The following is a 25,833-nucleotide window of genomic DNA, read 5'->3' as shown; positions in this document are numbered from 1 at the left end:
GTGTTCCATTGTATAAACAGTCATCTTGTATAATGTGAACAGCCTACATATTTCCTTAGTAAAGAAACACCTTACAGAGGACAGCACTCACTCACCAGGATTTGCAAGGGCGTTAGCAGCAATGTAGCAGTCTGATGTCCAAGTGAGATTAATCATTGCAAATCTCCACTGAGCCACAATGTGCTAACGATGTGGTAAGTGTAGAAAGTGCTAAGATGGCTCAGCAACGTGTAAATGTCAGTAACACAAAAAGCTAACCGGACCTATAAGTCATTCCATAGATGAGTAAAAGTAAAGTCACCACAGTCCCACTCTCTCAGTAAGCAGTGGTTTAACCTGGGGGTTATCACACCTCAGTAATAGGAGAGGATGTGAAGGGACTCTTTTGTGGTAACCTCAGACACTACAGGAATTGAACCCACACAATTGGTATCACTCCACGTTGCAAACCAGTTGCCCAGCCAATGGAATTTGATGATCAAATAGATTACCAACACAAAGTGATGATATAATTCAACCCTGATAACATCTAATGAACATGCACCTACCACTAGTTTGAACTGAAGGAAACAAAACAGCACATGATACTGGACACAGTCAGTAATTTGGAGAATGTTAGAATATTGCAATAACAAAGCAGACCATCTGCTCTCATCCCAATTTCCAGAACTCTCCCATTAACTTTTCATATTCCCCTTCTTAATGAACTGCATGAATTACTTTTAAAAAGTATTTCTTGATCTGTTTCAATAATGGTCCCAGAGAGTTCAACATATAATCACCTTGTCGATAAGAATTTTTGTAAGTCTTATCCGTAACTCTTTGTGATTATCCTAAATTTTTGTTCATTGCTTACCATCCCTCAGACAAGGAAGGAGTTGAAAAGGAAATAATGTAATACTCAAAACAGACTCTGCTTTCTACATTTATCCAAGTTCATCTTTTATACCTCAAATATGGAGCCTGGATTCTGATCTCCAGGATCTTAGCTATGTATATGATTGTTGTTGTAAATGTAAATGGTTCTGGGAGGTTAACATTGGGGACTGCATTAAGCTCCATTGAATCTGATGATGTCTAAGGACTTGCGCAGGGAAAGGCAGAACACTTTGGCATCTCGAAGAGATCAGATCTGATATCCTGGGTCTCCTCACAGTCTTTGTAGCAACATCTATTTCATTAGTGTAACTTGTACCTGATGCTATCGTGCAAAAAGTTACACCCTGTTTACAATAACAGCCTATTCACATTGCAACTCACTAGTAGCTTTCTTCTACCACTGTAAACCAGTGAGGCCCATCAATCCAGTCAAGTAAAGAGGTTGATGGCAGTAACATACCTCAACCACAAGTTGGTAATGGTTGGCATCACAGGGCATAGAACAGTCACCTTTATCAACTTGTCTATCTGCATGCCAACAGCTTCTTTGGCTCCACTTGAAACTCAAATTTAACAAAGTAAATTTATTTTACTTATATTTTCTTTCATCTTTGTACCCCATCCCACCTCTCACCCATCAGCAAATCTCAGCACTAAACTATGGAATGATATTCTTGAGTTATCTAAACTAAACACAAATGTGCTATCCTGATTCTATTTACTTGAAGATCTCTGATGGGTTTATTTACAATTAAACTAATGTCTATTGTACAGAATAATTTCTAGACACAGCTTTTGCCTAGAGTGCTACAGTATAGAGAACCTAATACTGTGGTCATGTGATAATATCCAGGTACATGATTCATCTGTATGTTGTGCAGTTAAAGGTGTATCACTCCCCTTTAAACTTCCCTTTTCTTTCAAGAATCGCTCTTGTATAAGTGATAACACATAAACAATGGGTAATAACAAAATTAGATACACAGGGTCTATATATGTTTCAGCAGTTTAATAACACTTTAGATTTCATATTCCAGATAACTCACATGTACAGTTTCTGAGAGAATCTCCAACGCAAGCTCCTTGGGAACATCACTCGCAATCTTAGTTCTTTTCTTTCTGCCCTAGAATCAGATGTCTTGATTTATATGGCCCCACTCCCTTATCCTGTGCCATTCCCTTTAGATGACTAATGCAGTAACATTACCATATACCACCAGATGAGAGGCCTGGAGTATTGTCCTGCAGCCTTGAGTTCAAATCCAACTGTAGATGATAATGGCATTTAGATTCAATTAACATATTTGACTACCTTCAAAAATCTGGAATTGAAAGCTCATCAGGCAACATGAAGTTATCATTGATTTTCACTGAAGTCATAGAGTCATAGAGATGGACAGCACGGAAACAGACCCTTTGGTCCAACTCATCTATACTGACCAGATATCCTAAATTAATTTAATCACATTTCCCAGCATTTGGCCCATATCCCTCTAAACACTTCCTATTCGTATACCCATCCAGATGCCTTTTAAATGCTGTAATTGTACCAGCATCCACCACTTCCTCTGGTAGTTTATTCCATACACGCACCACCCTCTGCGTGAAAACGTTGCACTTCAGGTCCCTTTTAAATCTTTCCCCTCTCACCCTAAACCTATGCCCTCTAGTTCTGGACTCCCCCACCCCAGGGAAATGACCTTGTCTATTTAAATCTCCTCAGCCTCCAACGTTCCAGGGAAAACAGTTCCTGCCTATTCAGCCTTCGCTATAGCTCAAACCCTCCAACAAGGGAAATACTGCAACATCATCTGTGACTCCAAATCCATAGCTCTGTGATGGATTTTTAATATGTATCATGGCACTTCTGAACAGGTTGATTAAAAACAAAAGTGGGCAAGAGCGGGGCTATTCATCAATGGGGAATTGGCTTCAGGACAAGGAGTCATAGAGTCATAGAGATGTACAGCATGCAAACAGATCCTTCGGTCCAACCTGTCCATGCCGACCAGATATCCCAACCCAATCTAGTCCCACCTGCTAGCACCCAGCCCATATCCTTCCAAACCCTTCCTATTCATATACCCATTCAAATGCTGCAATTGTACCAGCCTCCACTATTTCCTCTGGCAGCCCATTCCATACATGTAGCACCCTCGGTGTGAAAAAGTTGCCCCTTAGGTCTCTTTTATATCTTTCCCCTCTCATCCTAAACCTATGCCCTCCAGTTCTGGACTCCCCCACCCCAGGGAAAAGACTTTGTCTATTTATTCTATCCATGCCCCTCATAATTTTGTAAACCTCTATAAGGTGACCCCTCAGCCTCCGACGCTCCAAGGAAAACAGCCCCAGCCTGTTCAGCCTCTCCCGAGAGCCCAAATCCTCCAACCCTGGCAACTTCCTTGTAAATCTTTTCTGAACCCTTTCAAGTTTCACAATGTCTTTCCGATAGGAAGGAGACCAGAATTCATGCAATATTCCAACAGTGGTCTAACCAATGTCCTGTACAGCTGCAACATGACCTCCCAAATCCTGTACTCAATACTCTAAAGGAAAGCATACCAAACGCCTTCTTCGCTATCCTATCTACCTGTGACTTCACTTTCAAGGAGCTATGCACCTGCACTCCAAGGTCTCTTTGTTCAGCAACACTCCCTAGGACCTTACCATTAAGTGTATAAGTCCTGCTAAGATTTGCTTTCCCAAAATGCAGCACCTCGCCTTTATCTAAATTAAACTCCACCTGCCACTTCTCAGTCCATCGGCCCATCTGATCAAGATCCTGTTGTAATAAAGAACAAAGAAGAACAAAGAAAATTTACAACAGGCCCTTCGGCCCTCCAAGCCTGAGCCGATCCAAATCATCTGTCTAGATTAGAGTGGTGCTGGAAAAAGCACAGCAGGTCAGGCAGGATCCGAGGAAACCTGTCGCCCAATTCCTAAGCACCTGTATCCCTCTGCTCCCCACCTACTCATGCATCTGTCCAGACGCATCTTAAATTAATCTACCGTTCCTGCCTCTACCACCTCTGCTGGTAACGCGTTACAAACACCCACCACCCTCTGTGTGAAATACTTGCCGCCCTTAAACTTTCCACCTCTCACCTTGAAAGTGTGACCTCTCATTATTGAATCCTTCACCCTGGGATAAAGCTGGTCTCTATCCACCCTGTCTATACCCTTCATGATTTTGTAAACCTCAATCAGGTCCCCCTTCAATCTCCTTTTTTCTAATGAAAATAAACATAACCTACTCAACCTCTCTTCAGAGCTAGCACCTTCCATATCAGGCAATATCCTCGTAAACCTTCACTGCATCCTCTCCAAAACGTCCACATCCTTTTGGTAATGTGGCGACCAGAACTGTACACAGTATTCTAAATGCAGCTGAACCAATGTCTTGTACAATTTTAACATGACTTACCAGCTCTTATACTCAATACCCCATCCAATGAAGGCAAGCATATATTATGCCTTCTTGACCACTCTATCCACCTGTGCAGCTACCTTCAGGGTACAATGGACCTGAACTCCCAGATCTCTCTGCCCATCAACTTTTCCCAAGGCTCTTCCGTTCATTGAATAATTCACTCGAGAATTAGACTTGCCTAAATGCATCACTTCATATTTGTCTGGATTGAAAGCCATCTGCCACCTTTCCGCCCAACTCTCCAGTCTATCTATATCCTCCAGTATTCTCTGACAGTCCCTTATGCTTCCTGCTGCTCCACCAATCTTCATATCATCTGCAAACTTGCTGATCATACCAACAGTGCCCTCTTCCAGATCATTTATGTGTATTAGAAACAACAATGGCCCCAACACTGACCCCTGTGGAACACCACTGGTCACCTTTCTCCATTTTGAGAAACTCCCTTCAACTGCTCCTCTCTGTCTCCTGTTGCTCAACTAGTTCTTTATCCACCTAGCTGGAATACCCTGCACACCATGTGACTTCACTTTCTCCATTAGTCTACCATGGGGAACCTTACCAAATGCCTTGCTGAAGTCCATGTATATGACATCAACCATCCTTCCTTCATCTATCAATTTGGTCACTTCCTTGAAGAACTCTGTTAAGTTGGTATGGCACGATCTCCCCCGCACAAAACCATGTTGCCTATCACTGATAAGCCCATTTTTTTTCTAAATATAAATAGATCCTATTCCTCAGTACCTTCTCCAGCAACTTTCCCACCAACAACGTCAGGCTCACTGGTCTGTAGTTATCTGGAATATCCCTACTACCCTTCTTGTACAGGGGGACAACATGAGCAACCCTCCAGTCCTCCAGCACATCACCTGTATTTAAGGATGCCGCAAAGATATCTGTCAGGGCCCCAGCTATTTCCTCTCTCACCTCCCTCAACAACCTGGGATAGATCCCATCCGGTCCTGAGGATTAGTCCACCTTAATAATCTCTAACCTGCCCAACACATCTTCCCTACTTATATCAACGTGATCCAGACTAATCAAACTTCTATCTCTAATTTCAACATTCACCATGTTCCTCTCCTCAGTGAACACTGATGCAAAGTAATCATTCAGAATCTCACCCATTCTCTCAGGTTTGGCACACAGCCTTCCTTCGTTATCTTGTAGTGGACCAGTCCTTTGTCTACTTACCCGCTTGCTTCTTATATAAGGATAAAATGCTTTGGGATTCTCCTTAATTCTGCTCGCTGAATCTATTTCATGACCCCTTTTAGCCCGCTTGATTCCTCGTTTAAGACTTGTCCTACTCTCCTGATATTCCTCCAGGGCCCGTTCTGTACTTAACTGCCTAGACCTTATGTATGCTTCCCTTTTCCTCTTGGCTAGTCGTACAATTTCGCCTGTCATCCACGGTTCATGAATCTTGCCCTTCCTATCCTTTGCCTTCAATGGGACATGCCTATCCTGAACTATCTTTAACCTATCTTTGAAAGCCTCCCACATCTCAAATGTCGACTTCCCTTCAAATAGCTGTGTGCAATCCACATTTCCCAGCTCCTGCCTAATATTGATATAATTGGCCTTGGCCCAGTTTAGTGCTCTTCCCTTAGGACCACTCTCTTCTTTATCTACAAGTATTCTAAAACTTACAGAATTATGGTCACTATTCCCAAAGAAATCCCTCATCAGACTATTGACATACTGCTGTAGAAAACTCTCCTGGACGCTTTTTACAAAGTCTACCCCATCCAGACCTCTGACATTAAGTGTATCACAGTTAATGTTGGGAAAATTAAAATCTCCCATTACCACTACCCTATTGCCTCTACATCTTTCCATAATCTGTTTACCTATTTGTTCTTCTATCTCACACTCACTGTTGGGAGGCCTGTAATACAGCCCCAACAATGTAACTGCACCCTTCTTATTTCTCAGCTCCATCCATAATGCCTCACTGCTCCAAAGTGTGTTCCTTTAGCACAGCCGTGATATCGTCCCTGACAAGCAATGCAACTCCACCCCACCTTTTACTCCCTTCCCTGTCCAGTCTGAAGCATCTATTTCCTGGAACCTGTTGCCAATCATCATGCCCTTCCTTCAACCAAGTCTCTTGTGATTGCAATAACGTCATACTCCCAGGCACCAATCCAAGACCTAAGTTCATCTGCCTTACACACTATACACCTTGCATTAAAGTAGATGCATTTCAGGCCACCAGATTTTTTGCGCTCATCTGCTCTCTGCCTACTCTTCCTTTTATTAATGCTATCTTCATAATTCTTACAGTCTCCACCTCGCTGCCTACTTGTTTTCTCTTCTGGTTCCCAGTCCCCTGCCATATTAATTTAAAACCTCCCCAACTGCAGTATCAAAAACTCCTCCAAGGACATTGGTTCTGGTCTGGTTCAGATGTAGACCGTCCATTTTGTAATAGTCCCACCTTACCCAGAACCATTCCTAATGTCCAACAAATCTGCATCCCTCCGTCCTACACCATCTCTCAAGCCACGTGTTCATCCTGCCTATTTTACATTTCTACGCTGGCTAGCACGTAGCACTAGTAGTAATCCCAGGATCACTAACTTTGAGGTCCTCCCCTTTAACCTCTCTCCTAGCTCCCTGAATTCTTCTTTCAGGAACTCATCTCGTTTTATTTATATCGTTGGTGCCTATATGCACCAAGACAACTGGCTGTTCACCCTCCCCTTTTAGAATGCTCTGCAGCCGCTCAGTGACATCCCTGACCCGAGCATCTGGGAGGCAATATACCATCTGGGAATCCCGTTTTCGGCCACAGAACTACCTATCTACTCCCCTCACAATAGAATCCCCTATGACTATGGCCCACCGAGTCTTTTTCCCGCCCTTCTAAACAGCAGTGCCTACCACGGTGCCATGATCTTGGCAACTGCTTCCCTCCCCAGGTGAGCCATCTCCCCCAACAGTATCTAAAACGGTATACCTATTTTGGAGGGAGATGGCCACAGGGGACACCTGCACTGCCTTCCTACTCTTTTTCTGTCTTTTGGTCACCCATTCACTGTCTCCCTCAGCAATTCTAACCTGCGGTGTAACAGTTCACTAAATGTGCTATCCACGACCTCCTCAGCATCGCAAATGCTCCACAGTGAGTCCATCCCCAGCTCCAGAGCCATCGTGCGGTTCAAACAACAGCTGCAGCTAGACACACTCCTTGCAAGTGTAAGAGTCAGGAACATCAGACACGTCCCTATGCTCCCACATCAAGCAAGAGGCACATGCCATGAGTTTGAGGTCCCCTGCCATTGTAAGCTTAGCTTTATATGAACTAACTAAAACCAAACAATGCACTTAAACATATGAAAAAAAAGATAAAGAAAAAATAAAAGCCTTGCCTTACTGAGTCTTTTTCTTCCAGTTAGGGGAGAGGGGCAGGTGGAAGATACTACACGTATCGTATCTCGGGTTTAGCCACTGGCCAAACATAAATTAAGCCCTTACCCTCCCGGCAGCCCTTGCTTCACTCCACCTTCTCTTCTAACTGCACTGTCAAAATGGAGGCCCGACTCCCGAGGTAAGTGCCTTTTTAAGTAGGAAAACTTACCCTTCCCAGCAGCCCTCGCTTCACTCCTCCTTCTCTTCTCACCATGCTGTCAAAATGGAGGTAATCTGAGGTAACCTTCTTCGCTGTCCACTACACCTCCAATTTTGGTGTCATCTGCAAACTTACTAACTATACCTCTTATGCTCACATCCAAATCATTTATATAAATGACAAAAAGTAGTGGACCCAGTACCTATCCTTGTGGCACTCCACTGGTCACAGGGCTCCAGTCTGAAAAACAACCATTCACCACCACCCTCTGATTTCTACCTTTGAGCCAGTTCTGTATTCAAATGGCTAGTTCTCCCTGTATTCCATGAGATCTAACCTTGCTCACCAGTCTTCCATGGGGAACCTTGTTGAATGCCTTGTTGAACGTTCATATAAATCACATCTACTGCTCTGCCCTCATCGATCTTCTTTGATACTTCTTCAACAAACTCAATTATGTTTTTGAGATATGATTTCCCACGCACAAAGCCATGTTGACTATCCCGAATCAGTCCTTGCTTTTCCAAATACATGTACATCCTTGGAAAAGATCCAGCATGGAGAGGCGGAACCTCATGGGTCTCAACCAGGATCTTGGGTTCATGCCACACTACAGGTGACCCCACTGCACTATACACTCTCTCAATCACAATCACATACACACAGTTTACCAAGCTTGCACACACGTGCATACTCTCTTATTGGCACTTCCACTCACACAGTCACATGCATACACTCACTCTGTCCCTCCTGCATACGCACACACACATAAGTTTATGGGGTAAATTTGTATATTCAGAATTATGTTTGCAGATACATTCTATTTTGCTCAAAAAATGCAGAACCTGCAGGCACTCAATCGATGTTATATTTTGTAAATTCCTACTTTGGAAATAGAAACAGTCAGACTCAAGATTGGAATACAGACAGACTCTAACCTCACTCCTTTAAGGCATTGTCTGAGCTGAGATGTCATCTTTTTTTATAAAACCTTAAGTTATCTTGAGAATGTGACTTAAAAGAAGTTCTGGGATTTACATATTAAAAAACCGAAACCAGCAAACCCATTCCAAAAGATGAAAGATTTAACAGTCTAGGTTTGTTCATTATATCATTTCAGCTGTATGAGACTGTAATATTTTGCTATAAATTCTGTGTCTTATGGTCCTGCTTCACAACCACCTGAAGAAGCAGCAGTTGGAAAGCTAGTGCTTCCAAATAAACTCTCCTTCCTGGGGAAAAGACCTTGAATATTCACCCTATGTCTCTCATGATTTTAAAAATCTCTATAAGGTCATCCCTCAGCCTCTGATGCTCCAGGGGAAATAGCTCCAGCCTATTCAACCTCTCCCTATAGCTCAAACACTCCAACCCTGGCAACATCATTGTAAATCTTTTCTGAGCCCTTTCAAATTTCACAACATCTTTCCTATGGCAGGGAGACCAGAATTGAACACAATATTCCAAAGTGGCCTAACCAATATCCTGTACAGCTGCAGTATGACATCTCAACTCCTATATTCAATGCACTGACTAATAAAGGGTGGCATGGTGGCTCAGTGGTTAGCACTGCTGCCTCACAGCACCAGGGACTGGATTCAATTCCACCCTCAGGTGACTGCCTGTGTGGAGTTTGCACATTCTCCCCATGCCTGTGTGGGAAATGCAGAGTTATAGGGATGAGGTAGGTGGACAGGTCTGAGTGGAATGCTGTTTGGGGGGGGGGTCTTTGTGGACTTGTTTGACTGAGTGGCCTGTTTCCACCCAGTAGGGACTCTTTTGATTCAGTACCAAATGCCTTCTTCACTACCCTGTCTAACTGCAACTCCTACTTTCAAGAAACTATGAACCTAGACTCTAAGATCTTTTTGTTCAGCAACAATGGAAGTGGCAGCAAAAGCACAGTTTCGGAGACTGACCTAAAAAGCAGGTGGAGGCTCTTGAATGTACAGCTCCATTGACAGGCACCTTGACGACTTGCTGTGGTACTGCATATGATGGGACAAACTGGAAACCAGCAGAACTGACTGCTGGACTGTTCGTGATCGATTCATCGCCTTTGACTGAAACAAAGCAAATATGAAATGCAGAGACTACAAACCTCATTCCTAATAGTTAATTTTCTTTTCACATTTCAACTTACTTTTCCTATATCTCCCTTCTGCTTGATGATCCAAACCCCAGTTTAATTCCCTGGCAGTGGAATGATTTGGAGATGCCAGTTTTGGACTGGTGTGTACAAAGTTACAAATCCCTGTCTGTGCCATAATGTTTAGACTGATTCTAATCTAAAAAGTGATTTAACAGAGTCTTACATGGATTCAGGGAACATGAACTCAGGGATTCGTGGATTACAGGGAACACCGGGGGCTAGCATCTTCAACATCTCAACAGCGCTGACACCAATTGTTACAGTTAACCTGAGAATGTAACTTTTAAAAAAAATGTTTTGTGGTTTACATGTGAAAGAAGTGAAACTATCATGGTCATTCTAACAGATGAGAGACTTAAATAATCAAGGTATTTTTCAATGTATAATTTCAGTTACATCACACTGTAAACTTTGCTATAAATCCTGTGTCTTACAAATGTGCACTCCACAACCACCTGATGGAGTGGCGGCTCTGAAAGCTAGTGCTTCTAATTAGACATGTTGGACTATAACCTGGTGTTGTTTGATTTGTAACTGGCAGAGGAAATTTGTCTTAGTTATTGCCATTCTGAGATAGGGCACTAGATGGCAGACATGAGCAAAACTCATTTCTTCCATATCTCAGGGCAAGTGCCAATATTTGATTTAGTTCCAATCAGTTCACTTTATAGCAACTACAAGCATGAACATGCATTTCAACATTCCAAGGTACCTTTATTTGTTGCTATAACAGCCTTCCTGTGCAATCAACAATAACAATTTGTCATCACAAAGGAACTTTTGTGTTATGATTCATCCCAAAGAGCTTCAGAGGGATGTTTCTAAATAAGCTCCACAAAATGGTATTAGGACAGATTAGCCAAAGGCTTTGGCCAATGAGTTAAAAATTAAAATTACAACAGTTTAGGTTTAAAGTGAAATGGCTGCGTTCAAGGTGAATATTCAAATCCATATAATATCCTCATCAAGCAATAAGCAAAGAGCAAGATCATCTGGTTGGATCTAATTTGGTTAGACCAATGGAAGACACAAATTTAATCTGACCAATCATATTGCAAAAAGAGTTTGCAGCTCTCCAGACCTGAGTTTAAGGAAGCGTCTGATCCAATCTGGGCAACATGGTTTTTCAGTTCCTTCAGATGGTTGATGTCCGAAAGGTAGATGGTTGGAGACAAGATGTCCGCTGAATTGTTGGAATGTTCTGGAGAAGGAGGTAGACTCTCTTCATCTAAAATTATAATCAAATGCATTGGTACGTATTTCTAGTTGTGGGGCAGAACAGAATTTGAAAACTGCTGAATCAGAATGGCAGAAGCGTTATGATGCAGATGGAGGTACACTGACCTATTGCCTCATGAAACGAACATCATTACCTTATAGGATGATAAGGCATAGCAGTAGAAGTAGGCCATTCAGACCATCAAGCCTGGGCAAGGGCAGTGTTTATGGGAAGACAAGCCAAAGAGTTCAGTACACTTCACACCTATACTTAGTGGTGAGAGGTCCCTGCTGTAGGATTAAACAAACAAGGGTCCAAGAAGTGAAGGGAGAGTTTTAAAATTTAATTTCAATGGTAATTTACGAGAAGTGAAATATTTTCCTCATGGTAGCATCTCAGGAATATTCAGTTTTTAAGCCAATCAGCAAAGAAATGGGAATCTGGATCCATTATGTCAGGGCTCCATCATCACCAATGTTGCCCCGAGATTTCCAGTGCTTCTGCTCATGGACATAACTGGGACAACACAGGAATGGGGTGAGATAGTGATGAGACTATGGGAAGGAGCATCTCACTTTTCCGAAAGTGCCTCTCAGGCAACCAAACAGAGGAAGTTTTGTGACCGGCCAAAAGATTACTGATACCTATGTTCACTTTGGGCTTTTATCTTCTTTCTTATCCATTAAAGAAGCTCTTGCTGTCTGACTTGTTATTATTTGCTTTTTTATCCCCAAAATTTATTTTCTCCTTTTTTTAGGTCTGTTTTTGTTGGTTTAGAAAGCTTTCCAATTCTTGGACTTAGCACTAATCTCTGCCACATTGGATGATTTTTTTCTTTCAATTTTATGCTAATGTTAAGTGCCTTAATAAACTACGGTTAGCTTTCCCCATCTTACAACCTTTCTTTCTCATCAGGATATATCTTTGCTGTGAGTCATGAACTACTTCCTTAAAAGCCTGCTATTTTTGCATCCACTGTCTTTGACTCTGAACCCTTTTGCCAGTCCACTCCACTCATTCTTTTTGTCACATTTATTTACAGTTTATTTACAGCTTAAAGTTTATTCCCTCGCAATCCTGGTCTTCTGGCCTCAGTACCATTTGGCCCAACATCCCACAATGGGCCTACAGGAAAAATTGGTGAACTCCCCGATTGACAGCTCCCCCTCCTCCTGAAAGGATACATCTGTTTGAGAGAGCTGAGGAGTGAATGCCTAGAGGAAAACCCCTCCCTGCTTCGTTCAGAAACTGGAAGGAGAATTCTTGATCCAAGGTCTAGAATTCTCAAAAAACAAATTCATTTTATTATTCTTACAATGTTTACTTCGGATAAATCTTTGCTGTTCAACGATGTCTGGTGGGGAGTGGAGATTTGGTTTTGCACTTGTTTCATTATCTTTGGTTTTAGCTTCTGTTAAAAGATTTTTTTGAAAGGAAGTCATATCCCCGAAAGTGGAAACTGTCCTGTACTTAAGCCAGCTTGATAGTGATTCCCAACTGAATGTATTCACAACACTTCCGTACCCACCCCCAAACTATTATATCAACAGGAGCTGGATTTGCTCTTTCCAAGTCGCTCATTCTTGTAACCTATGCGTGACTGGTCGCACTGGATAGAAAACTGGGGGAGTCATGATCAGGCCTTCAATTCTGGGTGTATTGCCTTAATGGTAAAAATAAAGGGACAGTATGCAAAGATAAAGCATCACAGTGAGAGAAATAGAGGGAGACACGCACAGAGATAGCGAGAGAGACATGCACAGAGACAAAGAAAGATGGACAGAGAGAGAGAGAGGCACAAAAAGAGACTCACAGAGAGAGAAAGAGTGAGAGAGATGCACATGGAGAGAGTGACACAGAAAGAGAGAGAAAAAAAAAAACAGAGGGAAAGGCCATTATTCCTATGGACCACATGGAATCAAAATTGGCTTTCAGCATGTCTCTGATATTGGGTGAGCTTCATTTGAAGGGGACGTCAGTAAAGTTTGCTTCAGTGTGCCTTTGAGAACCTGTAACTGGTCGAGGTGTTCAGGATGGGGATCAGTTCCAATGTCACCTCCTACATCCAAAGCTGAATGATTCAGGTAAGGGTTTCCTTTGTGAAGTGTCCTCTGCAAAGCACTGATCCCTGGAAGTATTTTGTGAACAGTTGTTTTATGTTATATTGTCATGAAACCCACTGCAGCAGGTTGTCCAAGTTGGGGTAGGGTTGGGTGGAGTGGCAATTAAATGTGGTAGGGGTGAGGGTGGGGAAGGGGGATGCGAATCAACAAATTTCACAAAGATAAAAGTTTGATATAACAGTGGAGATGAATCTCAGAAGAAAGAATCCATTTAAATGAATAATTAATTAAAATAGTGACCATCAAAAAGAGTCAAGCAGCAGAGCTAACTAATAAAACCCTTTTTGTTTTTCTTTTCAGTTGAGAAGCAGAGGTAGAGAGAGAGAAAGAAACTGGGCCTTGCATCCCAATCACCAGGGGAAGAGTCGAGGGCTTGTGCCGAGTTAATAAGCCAGTTTTAAAAAGTGCTGATCCTGGTTCATTGCTGCTGGGGCAGACTCTAAACAGCTTTGGCAGAATCCACATGGAAGAGATGTCTGGAAATGGGTCATCCTTTCAGTCTAGGCATTCTGGCCTGCTTGATGGATGGGTTTTAGGGCTGGGGTCTCGGAGACAATGATCATCTGCCTGGCCCCTCATTGTTCTCTTACGTCTCCTACCAGCACCACCACCACAATGACGGTTCCTATTCCCTGCTGTTCTCCGGCAACCAGCCTGTTGTTCCCCGTCCTTCTTCTCTCCCAGCTGGTGTGTCCCAGTCACCTATCCCCGCAGCAGCTCCAGACCTCGGCTTCATCTGGTACTGCTCCAAAAATCAGGGACTGCTTCTTTCCTACATCTGCTACTGAGTGGGCCAATCAGAAACAAATATGGGAGAGAAGAGGTGTCTGATTGGAGGAGTAACTCATTTCAACATCTTCTGGAGTGGAGAAGACCTAGTGATATGGTCGAGACCCAGCTAATGTTCCGGGGACCAGGGTGCGAATCCTATCACGACAGATGGTGGAATTTGAATTTAATTTAAAAATCTGGAATTAAGAGTCTAATGATGACCATGAATCCAATGTTGGGGGAAAAAAATCTATTTGGTTCACTAATATCCTTTAGGGAAGGAAACTGCCGTCTTTGACCTACAAGTGACTCCAGACCCACAGCAATGTAATTGTCTCTTAACTGCCCTCTGGACAATTAGGGGCAGACAATAAATGCTGGCCTAGCCAGTGGTGTCCTTATCCCACAAATGAGGTCTCTACCTCTGAGTCAGGAGGCCTGGATCCAAGTCCCACCTGTGCTATAACACATCTGAGCAGACTGCTTAAAGTATTGTAGCTCGGGTGTTTAGAATGGATGGGCTTGATAGAGACCAAGTTAGAAACTGAGCCAGTTTAAGGTTTAGATTTTAAAGACACATAATTGTGGGTTCCTCACCTCCTCTTAAACACTTGGCTCTTGGAGCATCCGAGAAACTAGTAGAATCCTGAGATGGAATTCCCGAAGCACTTGGACAATCTCCAATGGCCGCTGAAATAAAGGAGAGGAAACACAATATGGCTTCAAACAAATTGAAAAAAAAATTGTCAAACTGCAGCTTACTTAAGCAACATCCAAGATCAATTAGGCATAAATAAATATTCTTTTTTTTAAGTGTATCTTTTTATTGTAAAAATAGATTTTTTAATATTACAAGTACAAAACAATACAATTCAAAACAGTACAAAAAACCCAAATAATAAAAAAAATCCCCAACCCACCTTCATGTAAAAATGTATAAACATATATCGAAAAATATAGAATTAAAAAAAACCTAGACTGGCTATTTCACAAAATAAATAAATAAATAATCAACAACAAACTAATAAATAGTAATAACTCGGCCCAGCCAAACAGCTCATACGTTCACAGTTCCTCCTCCCTGGATATTGGACTTGTAAAATACAATCGTTACGGCTATATAAAAGCCCTTGTTAGTGTGGCAGATAAATCTGTGTCAAGGTATTCGAAAAAGGGCTGCCATGTCTTGTAAAAATTCTCAGTTTTGTGGTGGACCATATTTATGAGAAAATCCAAGGTAATATGCTCTATAACAATCTTCCGCCAACCCGACAGGCCCGGGGGGGTTTTCAGATATCCAACCTAGCAAGATATTCTTTCTTGCACAGAACATGAGAATATTGAAAAGTTTTTTCTTATGCACATCTGCAGGAAATACAGTGGGCAGGCCCAAAAGGAGAGAGATAGGGTCCTTCTCCATCCTTACACCCAAAATCCTCTCCATTGTGCCTGCTACAGCACTCCAATATGTTTGAAGCCTATCGCAAGACCAAAGACAATGGGTAAGAGTGCCTGTGCAGACCTTGCACTTGGGACAAGCTGAAGATACCCCTGGTTTAAATTTTGACAAACGGTCTGGGGCAAGGTGGATCCTGTGGAGAATCTTCAACTGTAAAGCATGGCTCCTATTGCAAATTGATATCTTCCTTGCATTCTCCCAAATATCCTCCCATGCCTCTGAGGAGATTTCAACACCCACCTCTCTTTCCCACATCTTGCAGAGTCGATCAGACTTATCTGGGGTGGCACCCCTCAATTGATGATATAAAATACTGACAGAGAATGTATTCTTAGCCCTCAGCACCTCCCCCATCCATGTCAGATTTGCAGGGATCAGTCAAAAGTGTGGTCTGTTTTTGAATAAAATCCCTAACTTGAAAAAAAAACTAAAGAGGTCTCTATTAGGCAACTCGTACTTCCGTACTAACTGATCAAAGGACATCATTACGTCTCCCTCAAATAAATCGCCCATGCATGACACACCCCTAGATGCCCAACGTTTAAATCCTGAATCTATCATACCTGGTTGAAAACTTGGCATACCCACTAAAGGTGTAAACAAAGATGTTTTGCCAATATTGCCTTCCCTTTGCTGAATTGCCCTCCATGCTTTAACAGTATTGATGACTATTGGGTTATGGCAATATCCCCTAACTGTCCTCATCTTGTCCAAAATCAGCAAACTGGTAAGGGGGCACCTTGCCTGAGAGACTTCGATATCTAGCCATATTGAAAGAGGGTCTCCACAAATCCAATCTCTCACGTAGGACAAAAGCAAGCTTAATTGGTAATATTTAACGTCTGGAAAGTCCACTCCCCCAATCTATGAGGCAACTACAGTTTGGCTAATTTAATGAGGGATCACTTACAATGCCAAATAAAGGAGCTGAACAAGCCGTTCAGCCTCCTGAGTGTTTCCTTATTGAAAATCGGGGGAGCATCCGTATATGGTATCGCAAAAGAGATGGTGGGAGACAATTATCTTATTAAGCGAAATCCAACACAACCACGAGACTAGAAGTGCCTCCCATCTTTGAAGATCTTGTTTAATTTTTCCAAATAATTGAATAAAATTGTCTTTGAATAGCCAACTCAGAACTGGAGTAATGAATATGCCCAAATACACAAAACCCCCCTGTGACCACCTAAATGGGAATCTATAGTAGCCCTCAACAGCTAGCTCCCTCGTAAGACCACCTGTAGGCATAGCCTCTGATTTAGCAAAGTTAATCTTACACCCTGAAAAAGTGCCAAACGCGTGAATGGATTGTATCAGGCGAGGCACTGAAACTGCTGGATTTGTCAAAAAAGTTAGGACATTGTCTGCGTACAACAAAATCTTATGGAATTTTGACCCCACTTCTGGAGTTGATATATTGGGATCCCCATGAATGGCCACCGCCAATGGTTCAATCACCAACGTAAAAAGCAATGGCGAAAGGGGGCAGCCAGAAATATTAAAATTGCTTGATCATACCCCGTTGGTGATGACCACTGAGAGAACCTTTACCCATCTTATGAAGACTTTGCCCAAACCAAACCGCTCTAGAGTATAGAAAAGGTATGGCCACTCAACTCAGTCAAATGCCTTCTCTGCATCTAAAGAAATCACCAATCCCTGTATTGACTGCTGTTGACATGCTTGAATTACATTAAGCTGCCTCCTAACATTATTGGAGGATTTGCAACCCTTTATAAAGCCCGTCTGATCCTCTTTAATAATAGAAGGTAACGCAGTCTCCAGTCTTAATGCGAGAGTCTTAGAGAGGATTTTAAAGTCAACATTTAAGAGCGAGATGGGCCTGTATGAAGCACAGTCTTCCAGGTGCTTCCCTTTTTTAAGGATAAGTGAAATATTGGCCTCTCTCAGAGATGGTGGGAGACAATCATGACAGTATGAATCATTAAACATATTGAGCATTGGGCCTGACAGTATACTTATAAATTCTTGACAGAATTCACTGCGAAGTCCGTCAGGACCGGGCACCTTTCCACTCTGAAGCTGCCTCACAGCTTCCTGCACTTCTTGCTCTGATAAAGGGACATTGAGAAAGGTCTACCGCTTCCTGCTGGTGGAATATGAAATAACTAACCCCCTAGCATCAGCTTTTGCAGTTTCCTAGAAGCCTATGTTGATGTCTAGGAACGCCCAAAATTCCCCGAGAGAAATACTCCACAAACCTATTATCCTTGAAGACAAAGGGATCCATTTGCCAGTATCTCAAACCTACTGCAGGGGTCAGAAAAAAAATCAATCCTCGTGTGACATCTGTGCGAATTGGAGAAAAATGTAAAATCCCTGCCTGTAGGATGGAGACACCTCCAGACGTCCACCAACCCTAACTCCACACACAGACCCACTAACTGTTTAGTTTGTACAGAGGGTATCGAGGCAACCTGTCTACTGTGGGATCCATGAGAAAATTAAAATCTCTCTCTCTATAATGATGTGCCGGGACTTGAGACTTATCAGTTTAGAAAAAGCATCTACCAAAACTTTAAGGGGATGAGCTGGAGGGCAATAAACATTTAAAACACCGTATTCTTCCCCATTTATCAAGGCTTTAAGAATTACAAACATCCTGTGTATGTCTTTAACATACTCCAACAATTTAAATGGGAGATTTTTCCTAACCAATATAGCCGCTCCTCTACTTCTGGTATTAAATGATGAAAAATAAACTCAGTAACAGCCATTCTGCTGTAATTTCAGATGCTCCTTGTCATCCAAATGTGTCTCCTGTAACAAAGCAATATCCCCCTTCTCCTTTCTAAGACTCAAGAGTACCTTCTTCCTCTTAACTGGTAAGTGACTTCCCTTGATATTCCAGGTATACCATTTAATCAAATCATTAGCCATAATCTTCTGCAAAAATATTTAAATTCCAGACAGGAGGAACCCAAACCACAAATTGCTGAGCCTTAGTGTCACATGATCCACCAAATATAAAAACTACATAAACTAAAACCACTACATTTAACAAACCTACAAAACTATTGAGAATAAAAAAACAACAAAAAATAAACCAACATATAAAGTGACAACACAGCTGAGTAGGGGAACTCACTCCCTGCCCAGAGGGGGCAACTACCCATAAGAAGGCATCTAACCATCCCAACCACCTTCATTTCTCCCAGCTAGAGCCGCACCACAAACACAAGCTGAAAAGAATAAACACCCCATAGAATATCGATATGAATTAAAAAACATTTTCTTTAAAAATAGGGGAATAAATACCCCATCCATCCTTTGGTATATCCTAACTTGAAAATTGAAAATGTACGTCTCAACCACTGCCAGACATAGTTTAAACAAATTATTATCAATAGAGGAAGAAAAAGAAAAAAAAAGTTCCAACCGGACTTCCTCTGTTTCTTTTACAGAATGATAAACACATACCCAAACAACACTATTCACATGTACTGAAATTGTTCCAATTAGGTTAGTTTGTCCACAAAGTCTCTTGCCTTCTCCAACGTATCAAAGAGATGTCTGGATCCACCTAATATGATCTGAAGCACTGCTGGATACCTCAAGGAGTACTGAATCCCAAGCTCCCTCAGTCTTCTCTTGACACTGTCATAAGATTTTCGTTTCTGGATCCACCGCCACTGAGAAGTCCTGAAAGAACATGATCTTAGAGCCCTCATAAATTAGGACCTTTGGATCCTTCCTCTGGACTCTGGAAGCCTCCATGACTTTCTCCTTATCCCGGTAATGATGAGGACGTTGACCCAGCCCTGATCTTCGCGCTGCGACCCAGTAAGCCCTGTCTATTTTCAATCCTCTCATGCCAGCCTCCCAAGTCAAGGAATTTTGGCAACCAATCCTCAACAAATTTCGCAGGCCGCTCACCTTCCTTACCCTCTGGCAGACTTATGATCCGAATGATTTTTCTCCTGCCCCTGTTCTCAAGATCATCCGCTTGGTCACGCAAATTACGGACCTGCGTCTTCGGGGCTTGGATCTCATCCTTGGATGAACTGGCATCAGCTTCCACCACTGTGACCCTGTGCTCCACCTCATCTGTCCTCTTCTCCAGGTCTCCCAGTTGCTGCTCATGCTTCTGCAGCATGAGAGAGATTGGGGCCATTCTCTTCAATCTGTTTCCCCAGCATCTCACGAGATTTCAAGAGCTGGTTCACCAGGTCCTGGAGAGTAATCGACTCAGGGGCTACTGCAGGCTGAACTGCAGACCTGGCCTCGGATGCTCCTCCTCCCTTTTAGGCATCTCTGGACAGCTGGAAACACAGGTAAGTTAATTTTTAGAAGTTTCTTGGGAATCCACGATCTTTCTGGATTCCCAAGATATCATGATGGCCTAGGTTGGGCAGGTTAAAGGATTATCCTGCTTGTGCTGCGATGTGAAGCTCTGCAGTGCGATCTTCTCAGATCGCCGCCATCTTGGATCCCCCATAAATAAATATTCTAATGGTTGAGGAAGTGCATCTGCCCAGAAGGTCGCCATTGGGTGGGTGATTTTCCATATGGATTGGCTACACCAGCTCCGTCTCCGACAATCTACAGAGTGAGGGTTTGACAAGTCAGCCCTCCATAGGGCAGCAAACACCCAACTACAGAGCAGGTTTCTTCACCTCACTCTGTATCAGCAGCACTGGGGTAATTCCACCAGCAACATCTCCATCGCATTCTCCAGATTCGATGGGAGCACTGTCTGACAAATGCCAGTATCCTTCTAGAAACCAGCTCTACAAGTACTCTGGCTAAACCCCTGCAAAAAGCCAACTTTGATGGACTGGACATTGCGTCCAAATGTCCTGCTGCCATGATTCTGGTTTCTCAAACGGTCAGCATTCCAGGGGAGGAGAGAAAAAATGCTGCACAGATACTTTCATGCTCTCCTTGAGGCATAGCTCTGTTGGTCATTAACGATTGGGAGGAGTTCACTGACAATTGATCAAAAATGAAGACAACTTGCCCATCCAGCTGAGCTACTGATGAGGCAGAGCTGCGGCCATCAGGGTCTCTCTGACTCCGGAATGTTGTGTCCCATGGGACACTGGCCTGCGGGTTCAGAATCAGCTTCTACATTCATAAGAGCAGCCGTGGCAGAAACATATGAGCTCATCCTCAAATTGAGGGAGGCCCAGTGACAACTGGCTGAGATTCTGCATCTCTTCTTGCAATGGCACCTGTCCAGTTGTTACAGGTTTCTCCAAGAAGTTATCTAGAGTCATAAGAGTCCTACAGCACGGAGACAGGCCCTTTGGCCCAAGCTGGTCCATACTGACCAAAATGTCCATCCACACTGACCCCATTTGCCTGCACTTGGTTCCTATCCTTCTAATACTTTCCTATCCATGTATTTATCCAAATGCCTTTTAAGTATTGTTAATGTACCTGCCTCAACTACTTCCACTGGCAGCTCATTCCATATGCGTACCACCCCGTGTAAAAAAGTTGCCCAACAGGTTCCCTTTTATTCTTTCCCCTCTAACCTTAAACTGATGCCCTCTAGTCCTCAATTCCCCAACCCTGGGAAAAACACTGAGTGCATTCACCCTATCCATGCCTCTCATGATCTTATACACTTCTAGAAGGTCCCCCCTCAGTCTCCTATGCTCTACACAGCTTATCCAACCTCTCCCTATAACTCAGTCCCTTGAGTCCTGGCAACATTCTTGTAAATCCTTGTAGTTGGCTAAAGTGAGTCATAGGACTGTTCAGATGAGGAAGGCCACATCAAACGTACTGCACAGGAACAGGCCATCCTGCCCATCTAATCATATACATTCTACAGCAAACCCTTCCACCCTTGAATTAACCTTCCACTTTATCTAATTCCGTTCAGAATCTGATACAAAGACTAGCTCCTGGTCAATTTATTAATCTCATTGACTAACATTAGGGATGTGGTAGTTGACCACAAAAGTCCTGGATCAGGAAGATGACTGCTCCTGGCAAAGATCCAACAATTCTTGCTGAACTTTGGTGGAGGGCGCAATCAATGTGATGGTTCTTGTAGTTGAATGGAGTGCAGGCACTGTACGTTGGAAGCTGGAAAGGCACCTTGGAGATTTGAAAACTCAACTTTCAGTCAAGATTATGAAGGAACCTGAGGGCCAACTTTCATGAGGAGAGTTTCAGAATTTGTGGAATATTCAAACGAGGTTGGGTCGTAGTGTTTGAGTTGTGGTAAATTAAGGCAATAGACAGGAGGAGGGTTTGAGGAAAACTCAGCCCTGCCTGGCTCAGGCTAAATACAGAGGGCTGGAAGCGGATTGATGTGACATGCTCCAATCATGCGTGGTACCAAAAGGAGATGCAGAGTGACTTGTACATGACTGTTCCTGTGAGGACAGACCTTTTTCACAGAGCCATAACACCACAGGAGGCGACCCATCGGTATTTCAAGTCTTATTTAAATTTGTCAGCAAATTGGTTGCTCTTCTGGACCAGACCTCCAATCAAAGTGGAGCTGGTGTGCATGGAGTAGGGGTGGTTTGAGTATTGGGGGGGGGGGGTTTGAGAAACCAAGCCACTCACTGAACTGTTGGTGGCACAGTTCAGAAATGTGTCCCTGGACACGGTTCCCTGAAATCCTCCACTGCTACTCCCACAGAGTGTAAAAACTACAAAAATAAACATGGTGAAAGAAATATCTCAAACACAAATAATAAAAAAGAGGAACAACACAAACCACAAGTTCTGCTCTTACTTTTGATGCCATCAGTCAACTTCTTTATTCCAAATATTGCATTGCATGGTTATATTAGATTCCCTACAGTGTGGAAACAGGCCCTTCGGCCCAACAAGTCCACACTGACCCTCCGAAGAGTAACCCACCCAGAACCATTCCTCTCTGACTAATGCACCTAACACTATAGGCAATTTAGCATGGCCAATTCACCTGACCTGCACATCTTTGGACTGTGGGAGGAAACCCACGCAGACACGGGGAGAACATGCAAACTCAAGGAAAGATCATTTTGTGTCCAGAAACTGTATTATCTACCTTTTCTCACCGGTAATCAATATTCTGGAATCTGATGGTCTCATTAACTAATAGCTGGACAGTGCTGAATGATGAACTTACATCTTTTTCTGCTGTATGTGTTCACCTCAGATGGAGAAACGGGACTCTGGCAGGTGACTTTGGTGTCTGAAAAATGCATGCCACAGACTGATGCTAGAAGGTTAAAAAGCACAGTTTAAAAATAACCACGATAAGTGATCTATTTTTTAAATTTAGATTAGATTACTTACAGTGTGGAAACAGGCCCTTCGGCCCAACAAGTCCACACCGCCCCGCCGAAGCGCAACCCACCCATACCCCTACATCTACCCCTTACCTAACACTATGGGCAATTTAGCATAGCCAATTCACCTGACCTGCACATCTTTGGACTGTGGGAGGAAACCGGAGCACCCGGAGGAAACCCACGCAGACATGGGGAGAACGTGCAAACTCCACACAGTCAGTCGCCTGAGGCGGGAATTGAACCCGGGTCTCTGGTGCTGTGAGGCAGCAATGCTAACCACTTCTGTCCTGGTGCCCCACAAATCACAATAGATTCTAACTTCTAACACTACAAATGAGATAGTCACAACTAAAACCAACAAGGAATTCTAGAGAAATTTGAACCACACCAGGGGAGTGATTAACATGTGGAAGTATTTTGCTTGTGCAGTACTAGGTGAGTTACATTGATGAATTTAAGGGGAATCTAGATAAACATAAGTGAGGAAGTCGTGGAAGAATATGTTGACAGGTTGAGAATTCCCTGTATAGACAAGTGAATGAAGTAAAACTGAATATTGTACAGGTCTGCATGATAGCATATGGAATCCTAGAAAAAAGACTGAATTTAGAGAGAGATGTTCAGCACAGAAAGAGGCATTTGGTCCAAATGGTCTATGGGTCTGGCTGGTCCATTGACTGGAGAACATCCAAACTCTATTGTCCATCCCCGAGCAAGCACCAAGTCCTATTCACTCATCACTGTGGTCACTGATTTGTATTGGCCCTAAAGTCATAGAGTTTGTCCAGCTTATTGTGTCCACACTGGTCATCAAGCATTTATTCTAAACCCATGTTGTTTTTAGCACTCGTCCCGTAGCTTTGTATGTTATGGCATTTAACTCTTGTTTAAACAAAGCCTTGGTGTTGAAATTCCCAGTCTTGTTTTCATGGCTTTTTCCCCTCTGTACTTGTGTCTACTCTTACATCTCTCCATTCCACCATGTCCGGAGTCTGAGCATCCCTGATTTTAACTGCCCCACCATCGGCAGCCATGCTTTCAGCTGCTAATTCCCTTCTTATGCCTCTCTTCCACTTGAAGATGCTGCTCAAAACTTATTTCTTTCAGCAAGCTTTTGGCCAGTATAATTGCAACATTTAAAAGGCATCTGGACAGGTATATGAATAGGAAGGGTTTAGATATGGGCCAAGTGCTGGCAAATCGGACTAGATTAAGTTAGGATATCTGGTCAGCATTGATGAGTTGGACCAAAGGGTCTATTTCCATGTTGTACATCTCTGTGATGCCATGACTCTTCACATGGATATATAAATTAGTAGGCCACTCACCCCCTCAACCCTGCTAATGTGGCTCAATGTCCATATTTGTTTCAACAACCTCCCTTAAGATATTTAAGATCTACTTAGATGAGTGCTTGAAATGCCATAGCATACAAGACAATAGGTCAAATGCTGGAAAATTGGCTGGTGTTTGATTGCCGGTGCAGTCACAATGGGCTGAAGGATCTCTTTCCATGCATCAAAACCTCAATGACTCAAGCTTAGTAGATGGACCTGTAACTGAGTAGACTCTATTTTGCCTCGACATCAGGGATTTCCAAACTGTGGATCAACGGGACAGGCAACATGGCTGATGCCACAATGGCGGCTGTGGAGTGAAGACCGGGACTTGACAGTCTTGGGATTGGCTGTGAGGTCCCTTTAGATATACATGAGTTTATTTTATGCCAGTTAGAATGGCCTAATCCCCAAGGCCTGATCACTAACACCAAGATATCCTACAAAATGATAGACATCTTGGTTGCTTTGATTACCTGTGTCTATTGATTGCTTGCACTCTCACCCCAATGTCTCCCCCAGTACTCCATGCCTATCCCTACAGGCCCTTACACTAAGCTAGCCTCCTTAACCCGTACCCAATGTATTCCAAACCACTCCCCACCCCTACCCCCCAACCTACCAACCCACCAGTCATCCTTCATACCCCTGCAACAAAATTTCAATTCAGGATCGCACTATATGTGAAGCCTTAAAATAAGAGTCACGACAAAAGACAATTTGGAAGCTCTGCCTAATGGTTGCCCCTGCATTCTCAATAGTAATGACGGAACTCACAGGCAGTACCCTTGAGTGGAGTGCTCTTGACTGTCACTTCCTGTGTTTCCAGTAATATTTCATCATCTATAAAAAGACACAATAAAAGGCATTATGAGTTCATTAATATTTAACTCTGTTTTGCCCAGTAAGGAACTCTTACCAGTGGCGTAATGGTAATGTCAATGGACTAATTAATCTCAAGCCTCAGGTCCATCAGTTCTGGGTCCATCAGTTCAAATTTCAGCATGGCAGCTGGTAAAGTCTGAATTGATTAAAAGCTGGAATAAAAAGCTAGCTCAATGGACAGTATGGTGGCTCAATGGTTAGCACTGCTGCCTCACGTCGCCAGGGACTGGGTTCGATTCCAGCAAACACTGTCTATGTTTGCACATTCTTCCTGTGTGTGTGTGGGTTTCCTCCTACAATCCAAAGATGTGCAGGTCAGGTAAATTAAACATGATAGGTTGCCCACAGTGTTAGGTGCATTAGTCAGGCATAAATATAGGTTAGGGGAATGGGTCTGGCTGAGTTATTCTTCAGAAGTTTGGTGTGGACTTATTGGGCCAAATGGCCTGTTTCCATACTGTAGGGAATCTAATCAATGGCAATTGCTTAATGTTGTTGCTTAAAAAGCCACGTGGTTTAGTAACACCCTTTGGGGAAATCCACATTCCGAAATGTGTGACACAATGTGGTTGACTCTTACTTGCCCTCTGGGGGATTGGGAATGTGTAATTAATACTGACCAACGATGAATAAATCAATGAGTGTTCTTCTTAAATATCTGCATTTGGTAAAAATGCATTGAAATAATTGGAACAAAAATCAGGCAGATTCTATCAGACATAATTGATACTTT

General features: G+C 42.9%; 1 protein-coding gene across 1 annotated transcript in view; it reads right to left on the bottom strand.

Annotated features, from left to right (window-relative positions):
• ciita (class II, major histocompatibility complex, transactivator) overlaps positions 1–25,833 on the bottom strand; it is a 126,336-nt gene that overhangs the window by 26,883 nt on the left and 73,620 nt on the right. The window contains exons 6-10 of the mRNA XM_072560017.1: positions 24,993–25,058; positions 22,713–22,805; positions 14,752–14,844; positions 11,123–11,269; positions 9,809–9,952 (exon numbers count right to left, since the gene is read on the bottom strand). Coding sequence (XP_072416118.1) covers positions 9,809–9,952; positions 11,123–11,269; positions 14,752–14,844; positions 22,713–22,805; positions 24,993–25,058 — 543 coding nt within the window. The remainder of the gene's footprint in view (positions 1–9,808; positions 9,953–11,122; positions 11,270–14,751; positions 14,845–22,712; positions 22,806–24,992; positions 25,059–25,833) is intronic.

The sequence above is a fragment of the Chiloscyllium punctatum genome, chromosome 40, assembly GCF_047496795.1.
Source record: "Chiloscyllium punctatum isolate Juve2018m chromosome 40, sChiPun1.3, whole genome shotgun sequence".
Classification (NCBI taxonomy): domain Eukaryota; kingdom Metazoa; phylum Chordata; class Chondrichthyes; order Orectolobiformes; family Hemiscylliidae; genus Chiloscyllium; species Chiloscyllium punctatum.
This window is presented reverse-complemented; position numbering and strand designations above follow the sequence as displayed.